The sequence below is a fragment of the Zonotrichia albicollis genome, chromosome 6, assembly GCF_047830755.1.
Source record: "Zonotrichia albicollis isolate bZonAlb1 chromosome 6, bZonAlb1.hap1, whole genome shotgun sequence".
NCBI classification, from domain to species: Eukaryota; Metazoa; Chordata; class Aves; order Passeriformes; family Passerellidae; genus Zonotrichia; species Zonotrichia albicollis.
The window spans coordinates 38,344,304-38,370,290 of record NC_133824.1 but is presented as its reverse complement, the minus strand read 5'-3'; the positions used below and the strand labels follow the sequence as shown (position 1 = coordinate 38,370,290).

The 25,987-nt window shown below is 47.4% G+C and overlaps 1 protein-coding gene across 3 annotated transcripts in view; it reads right to left on the bottom strand.

Annotated features, from left to right (window-relative positions):
* Positions 1-7,710: 7,710 nt before the first annotated feature.
* CD151 (CD151 molecule (Raph blood group)) overlaps positions 7,711-25,987 on the bottom strand; it is a 32,497-nt gene continuing 14,220 nt past the window's right edge. For 2 of the 3 annotated variants that reach the window (XM_074543275.1, XM_074543274.1), the window contains 8 exons: positions 20,955-21,058; positions 19,798-19,989; positions 15,194-15,268; positions 13,966-13,986; positions 12,580-12,684; positions 11,578-11,733; positions 10,605-10,691; positions 7,711-9,847 (listed from right to left, as the gene is read on the bottom strand). In XM_074543275.1, the coding sequence (XP_074399376.1) occupies positions 9,788-9,847; positions 10,605-10,691; positions 11,578-11,733; positions 12,580-12,684; positions 13,966-13,986; positions 15,194-15,268; positions 19,798-19,989; positions 20,955-21,038 (780 nt within the window). In that variant the 5' untranslated portion in view covers positions 21,039-21,058 and the 3' untranslated portion in view covers positions 7,711-9,787. The remainder of the gene's footprint in view (positions 9,848-10,604; positions 10,692-11,577; positions 11,734-12,579; positions 12,685-13,965; positions 13,987-15,193; positions 15,269-19,797; positions 19,990-20,954; positions 21,059-25,987) is intronic. The other variant, XM_005491599.4, reaches the window with a different exon arrangement.

Below are 25,987 nucleotides of genomic sequence, written 5' to 3'. Positions count from 1 at the left end.
CCAACTTCACTTTTTTTTTAATATTATTGTCAAAACAGCTTAAAGAAAAGCCCCTTTGGATCCACTCAGCTTTAAATGCAGCCTAGACAAATGTCTGCTTTCCTCCATTAAGCAACAATTTTAAAAGCAAAATACTAATAATTAAATTCCACTGATGAAAAATTGCTTCTAATAAATAAAGAGAAACAGATGCCATTGGCTGTGGCAGCTTTCATGTCAGCGACCTGAGCTGCTACTGAACCAAATGGATGTGGTGCTGCAGGAGTTGGGAGCAGCACCATGGACAAACTCCCATTTCAGCTACAGCCAGAGACATCTTGGGAGATGGTTCCTGGTGTTTGAGCAACAGCCAGGGCAGCTGGTGATTCCTGCCAGCCTGGCATCCCCCAATTAAACCCCTTATATCCTGCCTTCATCTCAAACCACCAATGGGCAAACTTGCTTTGGGACAGGTCCAGGACTGGGATCTGTGCTGTCCAGAACAAAGCTGGAGCCTCCAGCCAGGACCAAGGTGGTCATGCCTGGCTGAAGGCCCTTCATGGTGGCTGGGGCCAGACTCACCACAACACTGGTGTTTACCCCACTCCCTTGCCCCCAGCCAGGGCAGCATGCCCAGGAGGCCAAGAAACTCCTACTGCCTCCACATCTCAACTAGGGCACATCTCCACAAAAGAAGGAAATTGTCCAGAGGATACCTGGACAGCAGAGTTCTTCCTTCTATTGGAGACTTCTTATAAATTATCATCCTTTTTCCCTCCCATCCCACCTCCTGCAGGCACATTCCTAACTCAAACCATCTGAAATGTATTCTAAACTCTCAATGGGATCAGCTAAACATAACCAGAGAGAACTTCAGGCCTTCACTCCCTGCTGTACATCTGGGGGGTTCACAGAATCAATTAGGTTGGAGTACCTGTGAGGAGGATGAAATCCAGCCTGTGACTGAGCACCCCATGTCAACAGGATCGTAGCACTGAGTGCAACATCCAGCCTTTCCTTCAGCACCTCCAGGGACAGTGACTCCACCACCTTCCTGGGCAGCCCATTCCAGTGTCTAATCACCTTCTATGAAGAAATTCCTCCCTTTGTCCAACCTGAATCTCCCCTGGCACAGCTTCAGACTGTGTCCTCTTGTCCTGTTGCTGGTTGCCTGGGAGAAGAGACCAACCCCTACCTGGCTACCACCTCCTGCCAGGCAGTTGTGGAGGGTGTTAGGATCACCCCTGAGGCTCCTTTTCTCCAGGCAAAACAACCTCAGCTCCCTCAGCCAAGTTCCAGAAGCAGGGAAATCATATTGCATATGAGGTTATTGCAATATCACAAACTTAAGCTGGTTATTTCTTTCTTCTTTATTTTAAAAGCTACAATATTAAGGTAGCTCAAGAAAAAACAACCTTTGGATTTTGTTTGCTTATAAATCCATCACAACAGCTTGGGGGAAAACAGTAAGTAAGATATTGGAAGAAGAGCACAAGAGGCCAAAAGAAGAGCATTTGCCTCTGGATGTGCTATTTGCAACCAAAGTCAGGTAGCAGGCTGTGATATTAGTGTGTGGTATTGATTTGTTCTTAATCCAGAGAAATGCCCCTGTAATGAACTCTGCTGTGCCCTTAATGATTTCATATTGAAGGATGTTAGGTGCCTTGCTCATAACAGAGTAACAGCAATTCCAAAAATAGCAATCCTCATAATAAAATGTTATTGAGAATCCTGAATTTCAATATAAAAGGGACTCTGCTGTACTCAAGGGCTTACAAGATACAAATGCATACTTTAAAAAGTTGTATTAAAGTCATGTTGGTACCTGAGTTACTGAGACACCATGAGATGCTACTCCAGGGAGCAGCTGAGCCCCAGGTCCCCAGGAAACTTTTAGGCAGATGTAATAGAGGCTGGATTTAATCCCACCAGATCAGATGACTGGGGCTGGATGTCTAGAAAGAGCTGAGATGCTTTTGGGAGCTGCCTGTGAGGGCAGGACAGTGTGGCTACGGTGCCCCTCAGCAGCCATCAGGGACAGCTCAGGGATGGGTGCTGGGCCAGGTGCCACGTGCCTGCTCCTGCCTCTGCTGCTCATCCCCAGCCTCTGGCAGATGCCCCTTCCAGAGGGTCACCACCAAGCTGCCCCTGCAGCTGGAGCAAGGAGGCCTGAGGGAGAGGCGGCTGCTGCCAGCTTCCCAGTGGGAAGAAGCATTCCCACCAAGATCTGGGCCACCACAAAGAACTCAGGAGCTGGGAGCACCAGGTCTGGGGCTGACCTCACTGGCAGGTGATTCCCCAGCCTCAGCTCTGTCAGTGCTGCAAACAGGAGGCCCAGATTGAGCCCACCAGGCTTCCTGGCCTCCATCAGCACAGAGCTCGTCCTGCAGGCTGGCCCAGGGGAAGGATGGTGGTTCCTCACCTGCCACCACATGGTTGGTGCCAGAGCCCCTCTCCTGGACTAGAGAAGCAGAAGGGAAGACCCAGTCCTGCAAAGAGATGCTGGGAAGTAGCTTCAAGCCTTTAAATAAGCCTCAGGCACCAGCTGACTTCATTAAGAGAAACCAGGGCATCTCCTGCCACCTCTGGCAGGACTGGAGACAGAATTAATTAGGAGGAAACAAGGGGTGAACGTTTGCTTCCTACAAGCCCCAAAAACAAGCTCAGAGGTTGGTTTTTAGGTTATCCAGGATGTAGACTGGGAAAAAAAAAAGCCATTAGATCAATTATGCCTTATTAAAACCATAATTGCTTTAATTACAGCCCATTGTTCCTGACCCCTGCCCAGAGGGTGATGTCAGCCAGGCTGCCCCTACCTGCAGGGTCTGTGTGTGGAGCAGGTGGGAGCACCTGAGGGGGCTGTGGCTTGCTGCCTCCTCCAAGACCTGTTCCTGGGGAAAAGTGGTATTAAAAACTGGACAGTGAACTTGTTCCCCTGAAGTGGCTCAAAGCAGGTGAAACAGGAACTGGCTCCCTCTCCCCAAACTCCCTCTCTGCTCCAGCTTAGTTCCTGCTGCCAGTTAACCCACAGGCTGGCAGCACCTGGTCCTCCCCAGGGAGACGAGCAGCATCCTTGGACCCTGTCTCTGAGAAAGACTCTGAATCCTAAAGCAGTGAAAAAAGAGCAGCAGTGCATGGAGAGCAGAAGCCATTTGCATCCACATTCCAGAAACCTCAGCCTGCAAGAACAGAATCGAGTTTACTCTGAGCTCCAGGCTATGTGAAACCAGAAAAAAATGAGTGATTCTAAACCAGAATGGTTTTAGAAGAGGAGTGTCACCAGAGTTCAGCAGTTTTGTGGGGTCATAACTCCTTAGGAGCTGTATTTTTATTGTTACTTACATTACAGGCAGAGCTGAAGAGGTGCAGTTGCAGCTGGGGCTCTGTGGAGCTTGGCACGGCTTGAACAGGCACTAAAAGGAAGTTTTCAATCTAAGATGACAAGAAAAAGGAAAAAACTGCTAGGAATTCATTTGTCCATTGTGCTGAGCTGGCCGTGGTGGGGGTCTCAAAGGTGAGAAGAAGCTCAGCTCTCACTCAGGAGGTGCAGGATGAACATTTACTGCACTGCTGTCTGCTCTGCCATTCCCACCCAGCACCAGCAAAAAGTGAGCTGCTCATCTCACCAAAGGGGTCATGAGCCCTGCCAAAACCCTGGTACAAGAGGTGTCCTCAAGCATCCAGGCAGACAGGGGACACAACTCCTGCATTCCAGTCAGAGCCGTAACCACATCCCCACCAACGCACTGCTCTGCTTGGGAAATGCTGCCTCTCCTCGCCCACGTCTGTTTAAATTCAGTTCACTCCCTGAAGGCAGAGTTGGTTTTTTGGTGTAAAGGGGGCCAAGAGCCCACATTTGTTGTAACTATGATTTTAATAGCCTGATCCTGTCACATTACCTGTGGTAAGTGAACTGGAAAATATATGTGAAAAATGTATTTAATACATATGCAACCTTCTTCACTGTTTCATGATGTAGGGCTCTGCTCCCTGTTTTGGGGTTCAGGATTTTTCAATCTGGAACTGTAGACAAACCTCAAATGTTTCTTTTGAGTAATCCTGCCAGAACTGCCAGCTAGAGCCTAAACAACTGAATCATTCATGAGCCCCTCCACAGAGCACGAGGCATTCAGCAGAGGAAAGAGCACATCAGCCTTTAACTGGCTGCTATTAAAAACCTGGAAAAGGGTGGTGGGAGAGGGAGGAAGGAGGAAAAGGAAATACATTATAATGTTGATCATGTTTGTGGAACAATGATGGAAGACGGATGGAAAACACAAGGACAAAATGTGAATTAGCCTGGGATGTCTTAGACAGTTGGGAACATTTAAATGGGACAAGATTTAATTTAGGTGAATATAAAATAGGTCCTGGTGGTGCTCAGTACATAACAGAGGAATAACATGCAAGAGAAGAACCACAAGAGCTGGGTGTGGAGGAACATGCCTGCAGATGTCATTTTGTAGTGAGATTAGCTGTTATTTCAGTCTGGAGGGAACTAAGCTGACATCTTCCAGGAGTGAAGACAGCAGCTGAAGTCCAAAACCTGAGCCTGGTGCCTCACATTTCAGGTCATCATTGCTTAATTTTGCATCCCAAAATGGGCAGCAAAGAATCAAAGCATGTAAAACAACATGGGAAAGCAACTAGCCAGTAAAGACTGCTTGGGAGGGTAAAAAGGTTATTAAACAGGAAGGAACTCGGGAGGAGGGAAAGGGGAACGATGAGTCTGAAAGGATCAAGCACATTTTTCTGGTGTCAGACTTCTGGGATAAAGGGGCTCCAGCCTTTCTGAGCAAAGTAAGAAATACAAACCTCACCTGTAAGGGTTTTTCTGTGGGCAGTGGAAATCCTCCAGCATGGCAGGAGATCTTGAGGTGTACATACACACACATAAGGCCAGAGCTATAATGCATTCCCCCGCACCCCTCTGCACCCCAGTGTCAGTGCCTGCTTTGGTTGCCTCTGACCCCAGGGGTGCAAGGGGCTCAGTGTGACCCTCACAGTCCCCCCATGGCTGCCAGGGACACATGTGACAGCCATCAAAGTGACATCTGGAACTGCAGGGGGCAGGGTTGGCTGCTGCTGTCCCAGTGCTGGGAGAGAGCAGCCAGTGGCAGGATCAGGCCCTGCCAGGGCACGGGGCTGTCCCTACACTCTGGGTGGGTAAAACTGCTCTGCTCTTGTCAGCCACACAGTTCACTACACAGAAACATGAAGCCTGGAAATGCCTTACTCTCAGCAGCTCATTTTTGCTGAGAGGAGCTGTAATCAGAAGAGGGAAAGCTGCTGATCCTGATGGCCTCAGCCCATGCAGTTTCATTTCTGTTAATGCTGGCACGCAGGAGGAGCAGCCTCCTTGGCAGAGCATTAAGAGGACTTCAGAACCCCAGAGTGGTGCACTTGGAATGACTCACTGAATGCATTTGGGGGGGCATCAGCATCCGTGCTGCTCATGTGATTACAGCTCGTTTGAGAGCATTACACTCCCTCCCTACAAGGAATTTGTCATCTTTGAAGGCACCACATGAATCTGCTCCCTTTTGCCTCCATGGCCAGCTGGGAAAGGAGAGAGCATTCCCCTCTGCCATTTCCCAAGCAGGCTGTATTTGTCCTGTCTCACCAGGGAGGAGAGTATCAGTGCCTGAGCCTCTGAGCCACTGCTGCAGCCGTGCTTAGTCCCAGTTCATCAGGAAAACAAGGACATTACAATCACCACTGAAGGGAGGCTTCATAAATGGCAAAAGAAAGGGGCACCAAGGCCTCCCTAGGGGGAAAATTCCCCCAGTTAAATGGCAGGAGAAGAAAGGGCATGTCTGTGAACTGGTTGAGGGTTAAAAGCAGCCTTGCAGGGGAGCATAAAATACTCATCTTGTTTGAAACGGCAGGAGCAGAGTGACTGCCCAAAGCTGGACCCTTGCAGAAACTGCTTACAGCTACAGCTGTTTTCCCCTTTGCTCCTGAGCAAATTGTGCTGACCACCTCGCCAGCCCAGGAGCTGAGCTAACTGCTGCAAAGGACAATTAGCACAGCTGAAATCTCCAGGTCCAAAGGGAAACAAGCCTGTGCTCCTGTCTCCAGAGAGGGGGAAGCACCCAGGAGACCTGAGGCTGTGGGGATGCTGCAGGATGGCAGCTGCACCTTGATCACCAACACTGCAGAAACCCTTTCAAAGAGAAAGAGAAATTGCTTTAAAGCGGTAGCTTCATGCTTAGAAACACAGCCCCAGACGTCCCAAACACCACCCAGGACAGTATTGCAGAGAGGGTGCTGATTTCCCTCTGGGGATGGGAAAGGGTGGCTGTGGCCACACTGCACTCCTAAGGACACAGAGGGGACCAGGACAGCCCTTCCTTCTCGGTTTGTGCTCCACTTTCAACTCACTTCTCCTGGAAGCGGGGCTTGGGAGGAGGTCTCATAAATGTACACAGCCACATTCCTGTCTTACCCAATGCATCCCAGGAATGCTCAGCAGTCCCGCAGCGGGGCACCGGCTCCCTCCCGAGCCGGCCGGCTGTGTGTCCCCCCTGCAAGGCAAACACGCTTGCGGGTGTTTTTGGCAGAAATCTCCGCTCAGCGCAGCCCAGGTGGGGCTGTCGGCCTGTCCCGAGAGGGCAGCGCGGTGCCGCAGCCCGGGCCCGGGCCCGCTGCCGGGGCGGGAGGCGCCGCTCCCTGCGCTCCCTCATGGGGCCGCGACACCGCCGTGTGACCAGCGCCACCGCGCGGCCGCGGCCCGCACTGCGGGGGCCGAACAGCCGGCACTCGGCGGGCACCGGGCGGTCCCGGTCCTGCGGGGCACCGGGCAGTCCCGACACTCGGCGGGCACCGGGCAGCGCCGGCCCTGCGTCCCCAAGGGTCACCGTGGCACACGGCACCGGTCTGCTCCCACTTCTTGACCTGCCCCTGGTCAGGTCAAAATCATGGAGATTCCAACAGGACACGTTTATACCCCTGTGGCAGCTAATAATACACTATCAACTATCAATAGCAATAAATCTGCTATTCATTCTAATAACTAATCATAGTTTTAGATTGCAATAGGTGATTATACTACTGGATCCTAAAACATAATATTGTAAATAGAATTTAATAGATCCCAACAGTAGAATTTTTGATAATTGTATTAGAGCTAATAGCAATACTACAAATGCTAATGCTTACAGGAGATGATAATAAACACTAATAAAATAAACTAATACTACTAGTTAATAATAAATATTAATAAAGCTAATAACCACCCCTGTCATTACCCGGACAGGACAGAGGGCAAATGATGGGTGACACTGCAGGCCACTGGGTGACCCTGAGGCCTTGGGCTCCCCTGGACTGCACTGGCAGGTTTTGATCCATTACACCAGAGTGCGCCTCCTCATCAGGCCCCAGCTCATAATAATTAAGCCCTGCGTTCTCATTTGACCCCTTCATCAATTATCAGAGCCTCAAATGCCCTCAAGTAACCCCCACCAGGGGTCCAATGACCCCTGTGACCCTGAGCAACCCCTGAGGTTCTGCATGCTGAGCTCTCAGGGGTAGCAGCCTGCAGCACCCCACACCACATCATAACCAGGCTGGCAGGGGCAGGGATGTGAAGCAGGCTCCCCCCAGCTTCTTTCCCTGCCTGGCCCCTCCATTCATCTTCTCGAGGAGCTGGCTCCTCAGCAGCAGGATCTGAGCTAGCCAGAGAACTCACCTGGCTCATGGCAGCCCTTCGGTTGTGCCACACACAGTCAGTACAGTGTCTTATAAGCTTTATTTTTCTATTGGCCAGCAACTTAAACTGGGTTAAAAAAAAACCAAAAGCAATGAATATTGTTACACAGAGAAAAAGTATAAAACAACTCAGTGGATACAAGGCAACTTAATGTTTATATCTCATTCTTCCTGGCCTCTCCCAACCCTGTAGAACGTGTTTGAAGGGAATGGGCAAAGGCAGCTATGAAGATATATTTAAGAAATCAGAAATATTGCTTCAAGCAACATGCTCAATATTTTCCTCTTAGTTAGTAGTCAATACTTGTTAAGGAACTTTACTATAAAACAAGAAATAATTTAGAGATTTCTCCTTTAGATCATTACAGAATAATTTAGATTTCTTTCCTCTCTTTCTTACTGTTGTGGAACCAAGGATACACCTCAGTTCCTCCACTCTCTTTCTGCATTAGTTGAGGATTATTTCATAGGACTGATAATGGAGGAGTTTCAGATTGGCCTGCCCTGAATTTTAAGAGTCACCCTTCAGTGCCAGTCCACGATTTCTGCTCTGTGAACCAAAACCCCCACGATGCTGCAAGACCCTTTTACTGGTCTGAATGATTCTGCTTATGTTGACTGTCTGCTGCCAGGGGCTCAGCCAGCACTGCTAGAAGGCCAGAAGAGGGAAGAAATTTACTTATGAAGGTCAGAGCTTGTCTTCAGTGCTCAGAAACACCAAACTCCCCTTTCTGCTGCTTCATGAGTGTAACAGGCATACCAGGAAGGAGGGAACATGACAGGAGGAACACAGGATCCTGTGAATTCAGGCTATGATCCTGCTGGCACCAAGTCCATAGCAATGTCTGCGTCCTGTGTGTATCCAGGACCCCAGTGCAGAGACAATATTTAATTAAAACCTATTCCTCAGCAGCAAACAGCTAAGCCAGCACTACCAATTTACCAAGTACACTGGGGCAACTGGTTGGAACTGACTCTCCTGCCTTTCTTGGCAATAACCAGTAAAGTGAGCTTCCAGACAAAGCCAGAAAACCCTCAGCTAACTAACAAGCTATTTGGAAGCTGAAAAACATTGGTGTGTATTCATTTCCTGCCAAGGGAGGTAAACCTGGAGGTTTTAGTCAGAAAAATCAAACTAAGGGAACATCTCAACATGTAACAGATGAAAAAGGTACTTCCACTAACTGAGCAGGCCAAGGGGTAGCAAGATATGGCAGCGTCACAAAAAGACCAGTTCTTCACCAAACCTCATCAGGAGATAGGGAGGTGGAAATAAGAGTCCTCACTCATGCTGGAAACCAGTCAATAAAACAGACTAGACCCAAAAAGTCAGTCCATCATCTTTGCTCCAGAACTGCTGGGAAGCAAAAGGCCTCTTGTGGCTCCTAATGGCACTGTGTTGGAGGAGGCTTCAAGGAAGAGAAAGAAGAATTGCTGAGAAATCCTCAGGCACCCACAACATCTTGGCAAAGTGAGTGTCACACCCAGATTTCAGTTGCCCCAAGTTGTGCTCCCAGTTGGCTGGGCAAGTAGCTCCTGCCCCCAGTAAGCAGGCAGGCATCCTCTCTGGTGGAGAACAGCTGTGTTAGGGCACTGGTGCAGGAGGAGAGAGGGAGAGAGAGAAATCTTCCATGTACGAGAAGCTCAGCTCTGGCTCCAGCTCAGTGCAGAACCATCATCTGTCCTCACAGTCAGTGCCTGTGGGCCACTTCTCAGGAGAGCAAACCATGATTCTTGCACAGCATCCTGATAGCTTCATGTTGGCTCGGGAGAAGCCTCAAGGGAAACGGCCTTGGATAAATCTTGCTTTGTAGTTATATCAAGGGACTGTTGTGCTAAAGCTTCTAGCAGAAGATCCACAGCTTTTTTGTTTCTTGACACTGAAGAGGAGCAGCTGAACTCCCGGCTGCCTTGTACTCAGCAAGGAGGGTGACTTTCCCCAGAGGGGCAGGTAAGGCAGCGCATGGTTCTAAAGGCATTCAATTGCAGAGCCCAGTCCTCAAGTTACAGACACTTTGGTGGTGGTGGTGAAGAGGGGTCAGGTTTGGCAGGTGCTAAGGGAAGTGGCAGAGGGGGAGCAACAGAGCTCTCACAGCTATTAATATGGTTCTGACTTTAAACTCTTGTACAAGCAGCAGGTGAAAATCATCCCGAAGATCTACAGTGTAAAGGGAAGAAAGAAATACATGAAAACCACAGAATGGATGCAGTGCAGTCAGCAACTTGCAAATTAACAGTTCAGACCCACACCAGTGTCAGCCAGCTCCTGCCTGGGGATAACACACTCGAGCTTGCAATAAGCAGCAGGAAAAAAACAATCTGTGCTAATCCTTGTAATTAACCACCAGTAGCTTCCTGGGGTGTAATTTGGCTGCTTGCCAGAACAAAGGGGAAGATGAGGAACTCCCAGACACATCTGCATCATGAAAAAAGAATATCCTCTGCCATCCCCTCTTAAAATGAGAGTGCAAGACATTCACATTCTACACCTTCATTCGTCACCCTGTTGCAAATCAGACCCACAGGGCTGTTCTTCAACATGACACAGGTGAAGGAAAGTTCTGGATAACTCGAGATAATCCTTAGGATCCCGGGTGGGAAGGTCCCTGCTGCAGGGCAGGCAGTTATGGGACACAGCCACAGGAGGGCTTCCTCGAGCTGCCGAGCCAGGGCCTCCCACAGCCCCGGAGAACAACTCCTTCCCGGCCCTGCTCCATACCGCACCTGCAGGGAATCCACCAGACTGGCACAAAGGCTTTTGCTTTGGACAGGTGAATCCTCAGGTCCCCGAAGTAGCTGGCAACTTCTTGCCAGGCAGGAAAGAGCAATATAAAACATCTTCATTTCTATCTCTCAGCTCAGGAGATCCTTCAACTTCTGCCCAGCACCCCAAAACTCCCCTCAGACCTTTTTACCTGCACACAAGCAATGCTGATGCCCACTGCCCCGATAATTTTCAGATGCTCTTGAATGAAGTTTTCCAGCTTGGTAATGCAACCACTCTGCAGGGTGAAAGGAGGGACATGGAAAATCAGCTTCATTTTAACCACTTCTTCATTTTAATCCAGTGTTTGCAACCCTTGAAAGCAGCACTTTAAAAAGTGGTGTCTGTGAGCCATCTCTTCCCCCAATATCTCTGGAAAAGCTAAGCAGATGATGTGAACTGTGAACTACATCATGCCTGGTATTGCTCAGGACCAGCTGGCTCAGGAACCTCTGAACAAACCCAAGGCGGCTGCTGGCAGTGCAGGGGAAATGTAGAAAAACTGACCACATCACACACAGTGTCATTCTTCTCTCAGGTATGTGGAGAAAGATTCACTCACTCACTGCCTAGCACCTGCCTGGAGGGGATGTTTATTCCTGTGAGGCCAAAAGGCCAAGAAAATGCTGCTATGGGCATCCAGAACCAGCAACCCTAACATAACTCAAGCCTTTTAAGAGTACATTCTTCCCACTGCTATTTATTACAGTTTGGTTATTGAGTTTTGGTATGAATCTGGAAAACCAGGCTCTGTCTGACACTGCCTTGCAACTGTCAATCAAGGACCAAAAGTATCTCCATTTGCACCTCATGGAGTAATTCCAACCACAGGAAGCTGTGCCAAATGTAGGACTTGCATCCAAATCACTTATCAGAACTAACAACCTTTCCTGCTTCCCCCCATAATTGATGTACAAAAATAATTATTTTCCGCTATTTCAACATATTAAATAGCAGTCTACAGAGCTGAACACATAGCTAAAGAAGTGAATTCCACATTCCAAGCAATGTTACTGACCTTGAAGCCTACTGAGAGTTTGCAGTAATAACCCAACACCATCACTCCCTGCCCACCTCCTTCACACACTTTGTGGCAGGGGGCTCTGAAGCCCTTCTGCTCTCACCTCCTTGTAGATGTTGGAAGGATGGTCTCTTCTGCCACACAGGTCAGTGATGGTCTTACAGCAGCTGTCTGGGACCTTCCTCCCACCAGCCTCTGAAGATTTGATCCACAGGCTGTCAGCCCAGTCCGTGTAGTTGTTGCTCCCACAGCACTTGAACTGCACACACACAGAGCAAAGGCTGAGCATGCAAGCACTGCAACCTTTTTTTTCTCCAGCCTCCCACATCAAGCCCTGGGCCTCACCCTCCTTTAGCTATTTCATGGGTTTGGGGTTTTTTTTATAATTACTAGTGACTTTTGTGTTAGGAGTTCCCCAAATGGCCCTTTAAATATCAAGTTCATCTATCCTTCAGCAGCTGTGACTTTTGTTTACTGCTGGGACGAACTGTAACCAGAGTGCACCTGCAGCTGCCTCAGCTCATAACTGCGTGTTAATGATGGCAACAGGATAAGTTTAATTACCAATTACCATCACAAATGCACCTGCTATGGCACTATGCAAAGAGCAGTCCCTGTGCTTTGAAAATGCCTATGCACAAGGGTCTTTTCTGTGGGAAAACCTGTCAGAACTGTGGCAGCCCTAACCTGAACCACCCCTGAGCCAGGCACAGCAAGCAACAGTGGCAGAAGAGTTCTCCTTTCATTACATCTTGCTCTCTAGGGTACTGGAAAGCTTAATGAAAAATGTCAGCAATTTCTCCAAAGCTTTGAACTGGGAAAGTAGAAGCAGCTGTCAGAGTGACTTGGCAGCTCCAGTTCACTGGGAGCAGTTCAGATATCATTTCCCCAGTGCTACTGGTCATGCAATTCAGTGATCACACCATGCAATTCTGCCAGTTGTACGGCTCAGGCCTTGTACTTCACCCAATTTTGTCTTGAATCAGAACATACACTCAGCTTACAGAAGAAATATCTGCAGGTTGGACATCAAGAGATGCCTTTTGTGTGCTTGGTTTTAAGCCCTGAAGTTGCATTAATTCTCTTTGCCCCCAGAGCCACCCACCTCCTGCTGCAGCTTGTCCACTGCACTGGTCACGCTCTCCTCTCCCTCCCTCCGGTACTTCTGGGTCATGGTGTTCTTCAGATTTTGTTTCAGCTCCAGGCTCAGCTGAATGGAGAGACAAATGGGATCAAATCACAAGGCAAACTCACTCCCAGAATGACCCAAAGCCTTGCATACATTCCATTGCTTTTGCCCCAAGAGGAGGATGGAGAACCTAGTGAAAGCTACAGCTTCCTTCAAGATCATCCTCCAAGGCTGGACTGGCTTATTTCCAAATGAATACAGATCAGACCTCTGTTTTAATAACTGCAGGGAGGTGCTTTGGGATCAAACTACAACCTGTGTTACATAATCCCACATGGCTTCTCACCTTGAATGTGCAAGATTGCCAAGACATGCCTGCAGTGAAAGGGAATACAAAAGTGTGTCTGCTTAAACATGAATATGCCTGTGAGACCATGTGCAGTCTTCTCTCTCTAAAGCCTGTAAAAAAATACTAAAAACTCATTTTTGTAAAAAATATAAATCACTCTGTCCAGGAGCAGGAAGAAATCAAGAGTCCTTGGCATGATGGACTAAAGCCACATAGACCAAACAGCTCTTGTATCATCCTGAAAAAGGATGCCACAGGAGGGAATTAAGTGTGTGATTGCAAAAATCACTGCAAGGCCTTCCTGATAATAGAGAGACAAAGTCTGATTTTGCAAGAACAGAATTTCTGAAAGCATAATCACAAACCACTGGCATGTTCAAGTGATTGGATTCAAACACTTATTCCCATGGAGACTCTTTTAATCTAGCTGAATTCTTCTCACCCTTTGGTGACAGCCAAGAAGTGCCAGAGAGCCACATCCTTTTTTCTTTTGTTATCCTGGTTGCATCTCTTTCTTTTTTTTTTTTTTTTTTTTTGCATACTGGTTCATGCAGCAACACTGCTTTAGTCCAACACCTTTGAAATTCCAAGTTTCCTATGTAAACCAATATACACAATGCCAACATGCATTTTAGATGGGGTCAATGGAATAAACAGCTGAGCAACCTCTTTATATACCTTTTATTCTACATACTAAGTAGTAAATGAGAGGTCAAACATCTGGTTATACTAAACTGTGCAAAATACAGTCTGGAGTTTATTCTCCCTTTGAAACAATGCTTTCTCCAATCCCACGTGTCAGATAGGGACAACACCTACCTCACAGAGATGATATGAGGCATCATTCATTAATATTTGAAAAATGCTTTGAGATCTTGGGCTGGGAAGCTTTATGGAAATGCAAAGGACTTAGCATAATAGAAAGAAAGGAAAAGGTTCAGCAACTGGAAGGCAGAGGCAAATAAAGAGGAGAATCCATTGGCAGAATTATTACTTGGGAGAAAAGCAGTTACCTGTGGGCTCACGGGGAAGAACTGCAGCATGGAACAGAGACAAAGAACCAGTTTAGACACACACATGCAAGCCTTAGACACCAAAGCAAGGGCTGAAATAAAAACAGTGGCAAACAGAGCAAGCAGCCTGCAACCAAGAGAAAAGCAGGATTTATCAGCCAGAGGGCAAAGGGATGTGCAGCTGTTGATCAGAGATGCACTCAAGTGATATAAAGCACTCAAGGGTACAGTTCTGAATATGCTGTCCCTTATTTCAACCCTGGGATCAGCTCCTCTCCATCCATTGTCACATATGAACCTCATGCCTTTGCACAGATGGATGGACAGGTCCTGGCTTCCTGCCATGCCTGCCAGGATTGATCTTTTCCTGTTAAATATGCACATTCATACCCCAGATCCCTCCTGGCAGGAGCCAGTACAGTTCTTTGGCTCCTTGCAAACCACCAGCACCCATCCAAAGCAAAGCGTAGAAGGTCCAAGAGAAAATGGAATGGCAAGGAGTCCTGGCAGTGAAGTCAACAAGATGGGATGTTCAGCTGCTTTTCAGACAGCCATTTGATAACAATCCTAATTTGCCACTTCCAATCAATTTCCAGACATGAGAGCAATTTTTGCAGGCAGTTTGTGCCTTGGTGGTTAAACTCCCTTTGAAAGTGAAGTGATGAATTAAGCTCTGTTCTCAGCAACAGCAAGAAGTGCCAAGCCAGACCTGCAGCTGTTGGGAGCCTGTCCTGTATCTCCTGCCCCTCAGCTATGCTGCTCAAGTAAAGCTCTCAAAAAGTTCTTGACCTGAAAGGACCTCCCAGCTGGTCCATTTGTTACCTTTGCTGGATGCAGCAGGAACTGTTCCTGTGTCCTGAGCATGATAAAGTGGCACTAACGTGATTTCAGTTGTTTGCACTATGCCTTGAAGGCTGTAAGGAGAGTTCCTAGATCTACACAGCCTCAAAAACTGTCTTCTACAAGGCTCTGCAGAAAAACGGGGCACAAAGTGCACACAGCAAGGAGCTGAGCAGCAGGGCTGAGCAGCCCCTTGGAGTAATGACCACCACTTTGCCAGAACCAGTAAATAATCCAAGGTCTTTCATACATGAAGTGGAGTGAGTAGGTGAGCCCCAAACAGACCTATGTCCCAAGCTTCTGGGACAAATTTTGGCTAGAGAAATGGGATGATAACAGGCTGTTCTCTCTCCCTTGTCTGAGTCTCCAAGGACTAATGTCCACTCACCTGCTGGTAGTAGATATAGGCCAGGATTCCTGCAATGATCTCCAGGAGAAAGATGCATAGCAACAATATGAAGTACTGTAAAATAATGGGAAAAAGACATTAGAATAGAACATAAGGAGATGCCAGGAGGCAGCTTTTCTTTACCTGGTAAGAAAATGCCTGACTCTGTCCTCACTGATGCTTTTCTGCAGCAGTGTTCAAAAGCAGGGGCTGGCATTAAGACTTCAATAGGATAGGAAAGGAACAATCCCACAGATTAATAAAAAACCACCAAACCACAGAATAACTGAAGACAAGCAGCAGCAAGTGTGAGTTTAACTCACAGAGCCAGAGGGATATAGAGAATGGAAAAGTGCAGACAACCAAGATAAGATCACTGTACAAAAGAAACCTAGATAGATAATCTAACGACTACACTCACTATCATAGAAAGTATCTGATTCTGACATCAATACAAAAAGAATTAAACTTTTACTTGTTTTGACATTGTTTAGGGCATTTCACTAAGTTACTAAGGAACAATATATGTTATAAAGATGACTCAATAAAACCACAGAGGGTCCATTTACCAAATATACAGCACAGCAGGTAAGCATACAGCATCATTTGTGCTCCCTGTGACTTCTGCAGGGCTCAGCCACAGGCTGAGGGGCACTGTAGAAGTGGATGGACTTCAGCACTGACTCACACTCAGCACTGAGACTGTATGTGCTCCTGAACTGGGCTCTAGATGGAAAAGCTCTGCATCTCAAAAGCAAAGTGAGAAGAACTCTTAGAATACTAATAGGAGAACATGACTATTTCCTAAAAGGACTTAGTGGCAATGAAGTGAAAAGGGTAAAAGCCCTGCTTACCACAAGGAGAATCAAATGGGCAGTACAGAAAACTGTTTGGGAACCCTGTTCTATTCAGAAACAAGTCAGAAAGCCAAACCCATGAGGAATATGGGCAGTAAATTAAAAGAACTAGGCAGGCCTGAAGAACCAGGGTGGTGTGTCCATTTCCTACTTGAGATCCAAGACAGCTTTTCAAGGAAAACCCCTCTCCTGACAAACAGCCCCTGCCTTGCTCATGGTCAGCAATGAACAGTTTCTTTACAGATCCAGGCTGTTCTGTGACTGCTATTAATCCTCCTGTAGATAAAGCTGAAGAGACCCCAGTTCCAGCCATAACGAGGACCTCAAGCTAGGTTCCTGTAAGAACTGGCTTCCCCAGGACAGAACAAACAAAATATCTCCTGTTTTCTGTTTTACCCTCAGCCTTAAGAAAGGTCTGTTAGCAAGAGACGAAGCAAATGGCTCTCTACAAATGTAACTGGACATCAAACCTCCGCAAAAAAGAACAGTGAAGATCTGGACACAGCAAGGATGCCTTCTGCTGCACAAGGGTTACACCCCCACTGTGCACTCTTTTCACTAGGTATTTCCCAGCCCTTTCTGCAGGAGTAAAATGACACAAACACTCAGGCTTCCTCCTCCACCCCTGCTGAGCTTCAGCAGCTGCAAAGGAAGGACAGCTGGGTTTTATCTGCAGTCCAGGCTTTAATCTGAGCACACAATCTCGGCCTTTCACTCCCCTGCCCCAGGCTCTCCCCCGCGGCCATCCGGCCATCCGGCAGCCTGTACAAGGTACCCATTCATCCCAGGGCAGTGAGTCACACACTGCAGTGCAGGAGAGCTAAAGGCTGCTCCCAGCACTCCCAGGAGGTGGAAAAGGAGCAAGAAAGGGTTGACAGGCCTTGACACAACGGCTGGCTCTCTTCTGTTGGGACCTTGTTATGCCTTAACTGACCTGACATAATTCCTCTGCCAAGGAGGGGCAGGATGCTGAGAACAAGCAATGGACTGGAAAGCTTATTTATTTTTCCTTGCTCTGTGTAATGTCAGATGCATTCAGGTAGAGCTAAAGTTATGTCACCACAAGCTCTCTGCTCACTGTGCTGGCTTACAGTGGATAGAAACAAACACATATCCAGCAGACCTTAACAAATGTGAGTCACAAGTAAAACCTTGTGAGGGAGCTTAGTGCATCCACCACCCTTGAACCCAACCTGTCTCTGCTGATACACTCCACCATTATCTTACTCCCAACGCTCCCTCAGGGCCACTTCTAAGTATCACACTGATATAGGGGAGCAGCAGCTCTCCCTCTGGACACACACAGAGCACAGGGCAGCTCTCCCTGCTCTTCAGCGGTAGCTGCAAGGCTTTCTTAGAGGTCTGCTATGGGAGGAGCAGGCCAGCTCTGGCATGGAACTGTAGGGACATGCCCTACTTGTTTCCCAAGTCAGAAATGTGTGATCACCAGAACCTCTCTAGCAAACACATGCCTGGACCTGGGTGGGCTCTAAGCAAAATTTACCCTGGCTCTGGTTCCAAGACTGAGTCAGGGCTATTGAGTGTCTCCTCAAGATCTAAAGAGCCCAAATTCCATCCAGTTTTGCATGAGGTACCAAGTGTTAAGTGTGTTTTCTCTGAATAATACAAAAAATGGCTCAACCCACCTGCAACCCAAGTAATTATCTGGAGGCATCATTCTACTATCTGAAAAGGAGACAGATTGCAACAATAGTCCTAAATCAGCAACCTCACTTCTGTGGGAGGGCTCCAGGCTGAAATGCAGCAGGAACAGAAATCCTAATCCATGTGAGTTGCCTTCTCCCTGTCCAAAGTAGCTGACTAGAAAAGGCAGTGTGAGGGGCCAGGCCTGAAGAGAGGCACCTTCTCTCTTGACAAGCAAGGTCTCCTATTTGACAGGTATTTCCCTGGGACTCCTGCTGCATTTTGATCTAACAGTGTGATCTAACAGCGGTCTGTGTCCTTGTAAAGAGTTGGACTGCAGCATCACAGCCAGCCAGGCTGCAGATCCACTGCCTTGTCTGCTCATGGAGCCAGAGAAACTCCTCCTCTGCTGCCCAAGCTTCAGCACAGCACGTGGTTAAGAAAGGCCAGTAAGAAATTACAAAAAAGTAGCACAGCTGTCAGTGATGAGCAATGAAATACTATGAAAAGCCTTGAAATGGGCTCATAAAGCTCAGGTTACATACAAGGCAGAAAAAAAATTCACAGCTTCCCAACTTTTCAAGAGAAAAACAAACTAAAAACTAGATATGTATTTTACAAACAGCATCCAAAGCTGTCAGTAATCAATTCTTAAGAGCACCAAGGCAGCAGTGGGGAGAGCCCAGCTCTGCTGCTTGTACTGCTCCCTCCCACATTTACATGGGTCTCTTGTACAGAGGGAAAGTGGGACTGGCTGGCACAGCCCCTGGGGTGACTGCGAAGCTGTCAGGATTACTGTCTGAGCTCAGAGCTGGCAGAGGCCCCCAGGCAGGCTCACCCAGCCCTGGCAAGCACAGCCCTGTCTCAGATTACTCAGGGCAACCAAAGCAGAGCACGAGCAAGAAGAGACAATAGGTCTGTCACAACCAGCCACTCCAACAGGACGCGTGGTGTAAGGAGACAGAGTGACCTTTTATTCCCAAGAGAAAATTATTCATTTTCTATGGCAGAATAACAAAGAAAACTCCACTGGATTTTCATATGTAGCTTCTGGCTGAGGGAAAAAGACAAAGGGAGATCTCTCTGGCATGGAGAGTCAGTGAAGCAAGGCCAAAACCAACTGCTACAGACCAGGAACCCACTGAACAAGCATCAGCAATGCACTCACTCTGTCTCCTCTATATTTTATTCTCCCTCCCTGGCCCTACTCTGCCTCTCACAGGGATTATCAGGTCTGCATAGCAGTGAAGCATCAGGCTTGCTCACAACTCTTATTTCTGCTCCTCTATCCAAACGAAAGAGGAGAAATGGGGTCAGTCAGGTGAACAAGGATTTGCAAAGGGAGGAACTGGTGACTGAAATATTTTTTTCTGTACCTGTGAATGCCAAGAGCCACTGATTGTTATTTCAGTCACTGCACTCACCACTGCAGCCCAGACACTAGAACAGACTGCTGCCACACTCCAGACTGAAGGAGAGATTTGAGAGGGAGTAAGCAAAATAGAAACCTCAGGGATGGTAAAAAACTTCACTGTAGGTGGGTGAGCAGGGAGCTCAGGAAGTAACACAGAGAAAGCTGTAAAAGAAGCAGCAGATTATCAAAATAGTAAGGTTCTTCTTTGTGGAAGCAAGACTAAAGTAATTTTTTTGCAACTGAAGAAAATATTGGAAATGTCCTGATCTTTGACAACCAAGTGAAAAAGCGTATTAATCTGGCTTGAACCTAATGCCATTAAAAATTGAACCCAATGTCATTTTGTTACAGGTCTCTCATATTTTCCTCCCTCTTCCCATTTCCAAAACAGAATACAGAATGAGCAAGGAAGAAAGAAGAGACAAAAGCCACAAGATTTTGTTTTGGATAGTTTCAAATAGATGTTCTCACACTAAGCACAGGTATTTCAACTACACTTTTTACTCTTGAACCATGCAGCACACTCTTTGTGTGGATGAAATAAAATGCTCCTGTCCCCTGGGACATGGACAGCACTGCTGTCTGGAGCTGGAGACCTTAGTGACATTTGCTCTAGGACAAACAAATAAGGCTGGTACACAACACAACCAAGATGCTTCCCCCAAATAAAACAATCAAGCAAAACTCACCACTCGTAGCAAATTGCGCCGCTCTTTGAAGGTGGCACAGCACCCAAGGATGCCAGTGACCATGACCACCACCCCAGCCACCACCAGGATATAAGCAGTTGCAGAGTATGTGCTGGAGGAGAGCAGGCTGATGTAGTCACTCTTCTCAGCCAGGGTCCAGGCGCCCACTGCCATCACGGCCCCGCCAGCCAGCTGGGGAGAGAGAGAAGCAAGCAATGAAGGGTGTCTGAGGCATGACCCTCCTCACCTCCCAGAGCAGCTGGACAGGGACAGCAGAATGTGCCACAGCTCCCTCAGCTAGCCAAAGATGATGTACATTAAAGGATGGACCCACTGGCACTGGAGCAGGTCCTGAGCTTCCAGACACCCAGTTCAGCACCCCAGGCAGCCTGGGATGGAAGCCATCTAAACCATCTACCTGTGTACAGCAGCTCATGCTCACACCAGAGTCCTCTCAAATGTAGCCACACTGGGTTTTGGGCAAATAAAACATATCAAAGCTGTATGACCAGCCTGGCTGCCTAACTTAACCCTTGTGACAAGTGAACACAGAAAACCCAACCACATCCCTAGCGGTCCCCTCCTCCCTTGTAAGCCTTCAGCTTCCAGAAGGTTTTAGGCAGCTTCAGGTAAACTCAGTTTTTTAAGAAAAACACAGTTTTTCTTAAAGGTCTGATCTGGACACTCCATTGCTCTGTCCCATGCACCAAAGTAAAACACAATCCTTTGGCATCAGTAACTTTCGTGGTGGAAAGTATGACTCTAAGAAGCTCTAAAGTGGATCAGCTGCAAGAAGGTGAGTGTCATCTGCCATTTTGAGAGGAGGAATGGCAAGACAGTGGAGCCTTCAGGCTCTGGAAAAAGTAAACCAGGTGAAAAATCAAGGCTTATTTTTGGGCTTCCTGTAATTTTCTATATTTGGTAACATGACCTAGAAACAGCCACGTGCTACAGTGTCAAACCATAACTTCTGCAGCCTGAGCAGCCAAGCCCCAGGGGTGACATTTCACACAACAGGACAAAGGCTCTGTCTTACTGATGTCAACACTTTTTCCCAAAGACTTCATTACACCCAAGATTTCTGCAACCCCTGACACCAAAACTGCAGTGCCACCTCATTGCCACCTCACTCTCTGACACAGACTGAGTTTCCTTACCCAGAAAAAGAAGTTGAAGATGAAGAGAAGGTACTTCAGACAGATGGTCCCACATGTTTCCTTCTTTTCTGTATACTCACGCATCTTTCTGGTTCACCAAGTTCCTAAAAAACAAACCAAAACCAGAAAAGCTTGAGTCAGTCATCACACCACTTCTCCCAGAGGGCCAGTATTACTACCCTCCTCCTGCAAGATCTAACACTTGCAATCTTGTGAAGTAAGCTGGTGAACAAGCCATTCAGCTGACTTCAGGGGCACAGGACAGTGCTTGCTCAGATAAAGAGCTCTCCTATCCATCTGGGTGACCTACACACAAGATCCTGCACAATCCCAGGCCTGCTCTCCAGAAAATCCCAGTCTGGCTCCTGACTGCAGCCTGTAGCTGCTGTTCTGAAGGCGGAACAGAAACCCTCGTCTCTGATATTTATGGAATAATCTGTCTCCAAATAATATTATACTCTCACTGGCATTAGTTACAACTGCCTTAAATAGATCCTTCTCTAAGTTTGGGCTATTTTTGATCTTTACAACTGTAACTGGGAACACACTTGTTATATGTTCAGATGTCCCATCCTTTTTGAACCCCAGCAGTCTGTGGGAGTAATTAATTCTCTTCTTCATTGCTTACTTTCCATGGCCCTTCTCACTGGCTGGCTGTCCTCCAGGGCACTAAGAGACTGTCCCAGCTACTAAGAGGAAGAAACACAACCCTTGGCTTCAGATGATCTGAGAGCATAAAATGGCTCTGCAGATATGTAAGGAATGGGATTTTGTTGTGAGTCAGTCCCAGTGCAGTGTTACAGACCTGCTGCACCCCGGAGCAGGATTCCCAGAAGTGGGTCTGCAGCAAGCACAGCTCCACGTTACTTTTCTGCCTGTTGTTCAGACCTCAAAGTCTGAACCTCTCAAAAAAATATCCTCATCACTGCCTGACCAGGCAGACAGGACGAAAGCACTCCACAGAGTATTGCTGCCAGCATCACCCTGTGATGCAGGATGCAGAAGTGCAACCAAATCCTCACCACTTGCATTCAATTAAAAAATCATCTCTTTTCTCCCACACCAGCCAGTAAGGAATGATGCAAACACTGTGCACCAACATCAGAGTGCAATGTTTTCCTAAACCAGCAATTTCCCTGGAAGAAGGAAGGCAAACAGCCTCTACATTTTTCCAGAGACAAGGAGTTCATGCTTAGTTAATTTACAAAACTTCTTCACGCAAGTGATGCAAACTCCCTCCAGGGACCCACTGCAGCTACACCCAGCCATGCAGTACAGACTCATCTGCCTTGGCAAAACACCTGACAGCAAAGAAAGTGAGAAACAGGTACACCCAGCCAGGCTGCACATCAGCTCACTATCAACATTATCTTTGCCACCACACTTCTGATGTCTGGCTTTAGAGCCAGATGAGCCGAGGCTGGGAACAGCAGTTGCCCATTCTGCAGCATAACTGTATTTTATTTGCAGGAAACAATTTCCTTGTGCTTTATGCCAGCCCACTCAAAAGCCCCAGCCAGGCCCCTGCTTTAGAAACTAACAAATGAAGCTAACAAGGAAAGCAAGAGTGTGAACATGCCAACAGTCCCACCCAGGCCCATCCCCGTCACCATTTCACAAGAAAACATTTTTCTCTGGAATAACATCTGGCAACAGCAGCTGGCAGCAGAATGCTGCTTTACTGGCAAAGGGAGCAGCTCTGAGATGGTGGCACAGATCAAGGAGAACAACTCTTCAGAGTTATCTCCAGAAGAGATTACCTCCAGCAATGCTCAGATTAATTACCATGCTGCAGCACAAAAGTGCCCCGGGCTTTGGGAAGGAATGGATGCTGATAGTACTGCATGCACTGACCAGGCTTGCAAATTCTCCATGAGAAGAATGGAGAACGCCCCAAGAACACAGCATTCATGGAAAGTGACAGATTTATAGTTGCCAGAGGCTTCATTAAGCCACAGAACAAGAATGGGAGCAGCAAGGCAGCCACACACGCCTGCACAACTCAGAACAGGTACCTCAGCCCAGATCTGAGAGATGCCTTCCAGTAACAGGACTTCTGGCCACCCCTTCCAATATCAGGGCTGCATGTAGAGGAATGTGCACTGCAGCCTTGCAGAGACTGACCAGGGGATGATAACCAGGCTTTCTGTCCTTAGGCTTCTTGGCTCAGTTTCTCTCTTGCTCCCGAGGATTTTAGGAACCAGCCTTCCTTCATTGCTTCCATCCATCCATCCATCCCCTACATATTGCCATAGAGAAGGTGCTGGGCCCGAGCAAGGGATACTAACTTGTGCCTCCTGTTCCAAGAGCTCAGAAACCCCACTCACAGCTCCATCTAGTCCAGGGTGAGGACTGGGCAGACACACAGCTGAGCCTGCACTGCATCATGACAGACAGTCTGAAATCCCCCTCCAGACTGCAGGTCCTGCTGCACCCAGCACTGGGTACAGGCCTTCCAGGCAGCCTGGCTTCCTGCTGAGAGGAGAGGATATGCCTGTTTCCAGAAAGCTGGCAGGGAACAGCTGCAGGTTTATAAAGCAGGGTGAATCACCAGGGATGGCAGACCATGAATCAGAAAGCAATCAGGGCTGTCTCCTGTCTGATCTATCCCTCCTAGCCAGGAGCAGAGCTGATGGCTCCGGCTGCCTCTGCACGCTCTGTGACTCACCCAGCCAACTATTCAGGGAAAGGCAGCTCTGCAGACCCTCTTTTTGGAAGTGGTGTTAGTGCTCCCTGCCTCACACAGGGTGATCTGCTGCCTCCCATCACCTGCAGAGACAGGGTCAGGCTTCAGGAGCTATCCTGGTCTTCAGGGAAAGCAAGAGACAGCAGGAGACTACAGTGAAAGGCTTTCCCAAGGAGCCCTGACAGCAGGAGGGGGGAACCACAATCTGCTTCCAGGCTTAGGGTCACTGCAGGCTCTGAGCCTCGTGGTCCCAAAAAGCACACAGGTGTTGATTAGTATCACAGCACCAGGATGAATATGAGGCCTCATCCCGAATTCACTGACATAGCCAGGGTCTCTTGCCTTCAGTCATCCTTATAACAAACCCTCAGAACTGATATGAATCACTCTTCAAACCGGACAAGGAGGAGCAGCAGTAATTAATACACATAATTCTGTTCTATTTTAAACACTGTGGAAAAAACCTGTTCTGAATCACTATCAATAATTACACATGAGCTCTCTGATGAACAGGAAATGGAAAGCTCTGCCACAAGGGTATATTTACAATTACATAAAAACATATTAATTAAACATGAGCTTCATAATGGAAGTACTTTGCTAACTGAGAAAGTGGTTAGAAGACTAAAAGTATTTCCATAATGAAGTTTACTTGGTCCAGTCCAACAGACAGTAGCTTTATAAGCAATTTAAATTTCAGCAAGCAATCAAGGAATGCAGGCTGTGAAATTACGTCCCACAATGGAAAGAAGTATTTTTATGGAATAAAACAAGAATCAACAAGAGGTTCCTACAATGCCCACATACACACACTGCAACAGAAATGACAGAGAGAAATAATTCTCTAGAGAAAACAAAATGCATTAAGCTGAGAGGAAAAAACAAGTGACAGAACCTGTAGATGAAAAGAAGGGTAACAGTCTGAAGATTAATTCAAGAAACTGAGAGCTGAACAGCTTGAATCTAGCTTCCCACTCTGACAGAGACTTTGTGCAAGTCCCTCAGTCTGACCCTTGCCTCTCCCTTCCTCCCGTGTGCAAGACCCTCATCTTTCTCTAAACCCAGTGATTTTATGAGGCTCTGCACTGAGCTGATGGAGGAATGCCAGCTGAGAGGCATGGCAGGCTCCAGGTGACGGGCAAATTGGCAAAAGCCTGACAGCAACACGATTTCATGGACACAAAAGTGCTTTTGCCAGCAAAGACTACTTCAGCCAGTGAACTGGAGCAACCTCTTTTATGATTAGTAAAAAACATACTTATAATGAGAGGAATGCCTGGTAAAGCGATTTTGGCAATTATTTATGAGACTTGCTGGTTCAAATACACCAGAGATGGAGAGATGCTAACAATGAAGTATATGAGTAACAGTGGAATAACAGTGAAGCAAGGAGGAACCTATGCAAACATCTCAAAAAGATAAAAAAGATAAAGAGTGAGCTCATCCTGCCCTGTGTGATTGCGAGCCACAGCCTCCCAGGAGGGTAAGAATATACAGTGCATGACTGCCAGGCAAGGCTGGGATCACATCAAACGTGAAACCATTGTATGATCTGATTTTCTTGGGCTCTCATCCTACCATGACTGTGCCCTTAGGACAAACCAGACCACAAGAGCTCACCAGAAGTTGAGCAGTATGGCTCCAGTTCTGGGTGCTGAGCATCTGGGAACACAAGCACTGCACAGACAACTGTGAAACCTAAAATTTCCATGATTACCATGGACTACCAAGGACTTGCTCTGTGTGTTCCACACCACACCACTGTATTTTTCTTTGCAGACCCAGAGGCACACATAAGCATGCACACAAAGCCCAGCTCAGAAAGCATATGACGTGCACACACACACTCCTGCTGGATAGACATTCATTTAGTCATCCAGACACTGCTTGGTACATTTGCCTCAACTTGCACAGTAACAGCACTTAATTAAACAGCAAAGAAAGCCAGGCCTCCAGGCTTTTTCTGCACAACCTGCCCTAAAGCAGCATCTGACAGATGGGGAAGAAACAATACCAAAGAAAATGAATAGCTCTCAGGCCATTAAAAGCATCATTATTTAAAAGTATTGATTTTTGAGTGATAGCAAGCAAATTGGTATCCAACATATCAGTGACAACTATTATACAGATAACTCATACACCACAACTTAGGTAACTTCTAACACCTTTGCCAAAGCACATAAGAAAGCCTTGCTGCAGGAAATCCCACTGCACCTATGCTGTAACAAAAGTGCAACCACTGGGCACACTGCTGGCCAGGAGGGAAATGTTCCACTGGAGAGACGTGAGCTGAGCCAGATAACCCTGGCAGCCATCAGCAAACAAAGCAGACATCCTTCCCTTGGTA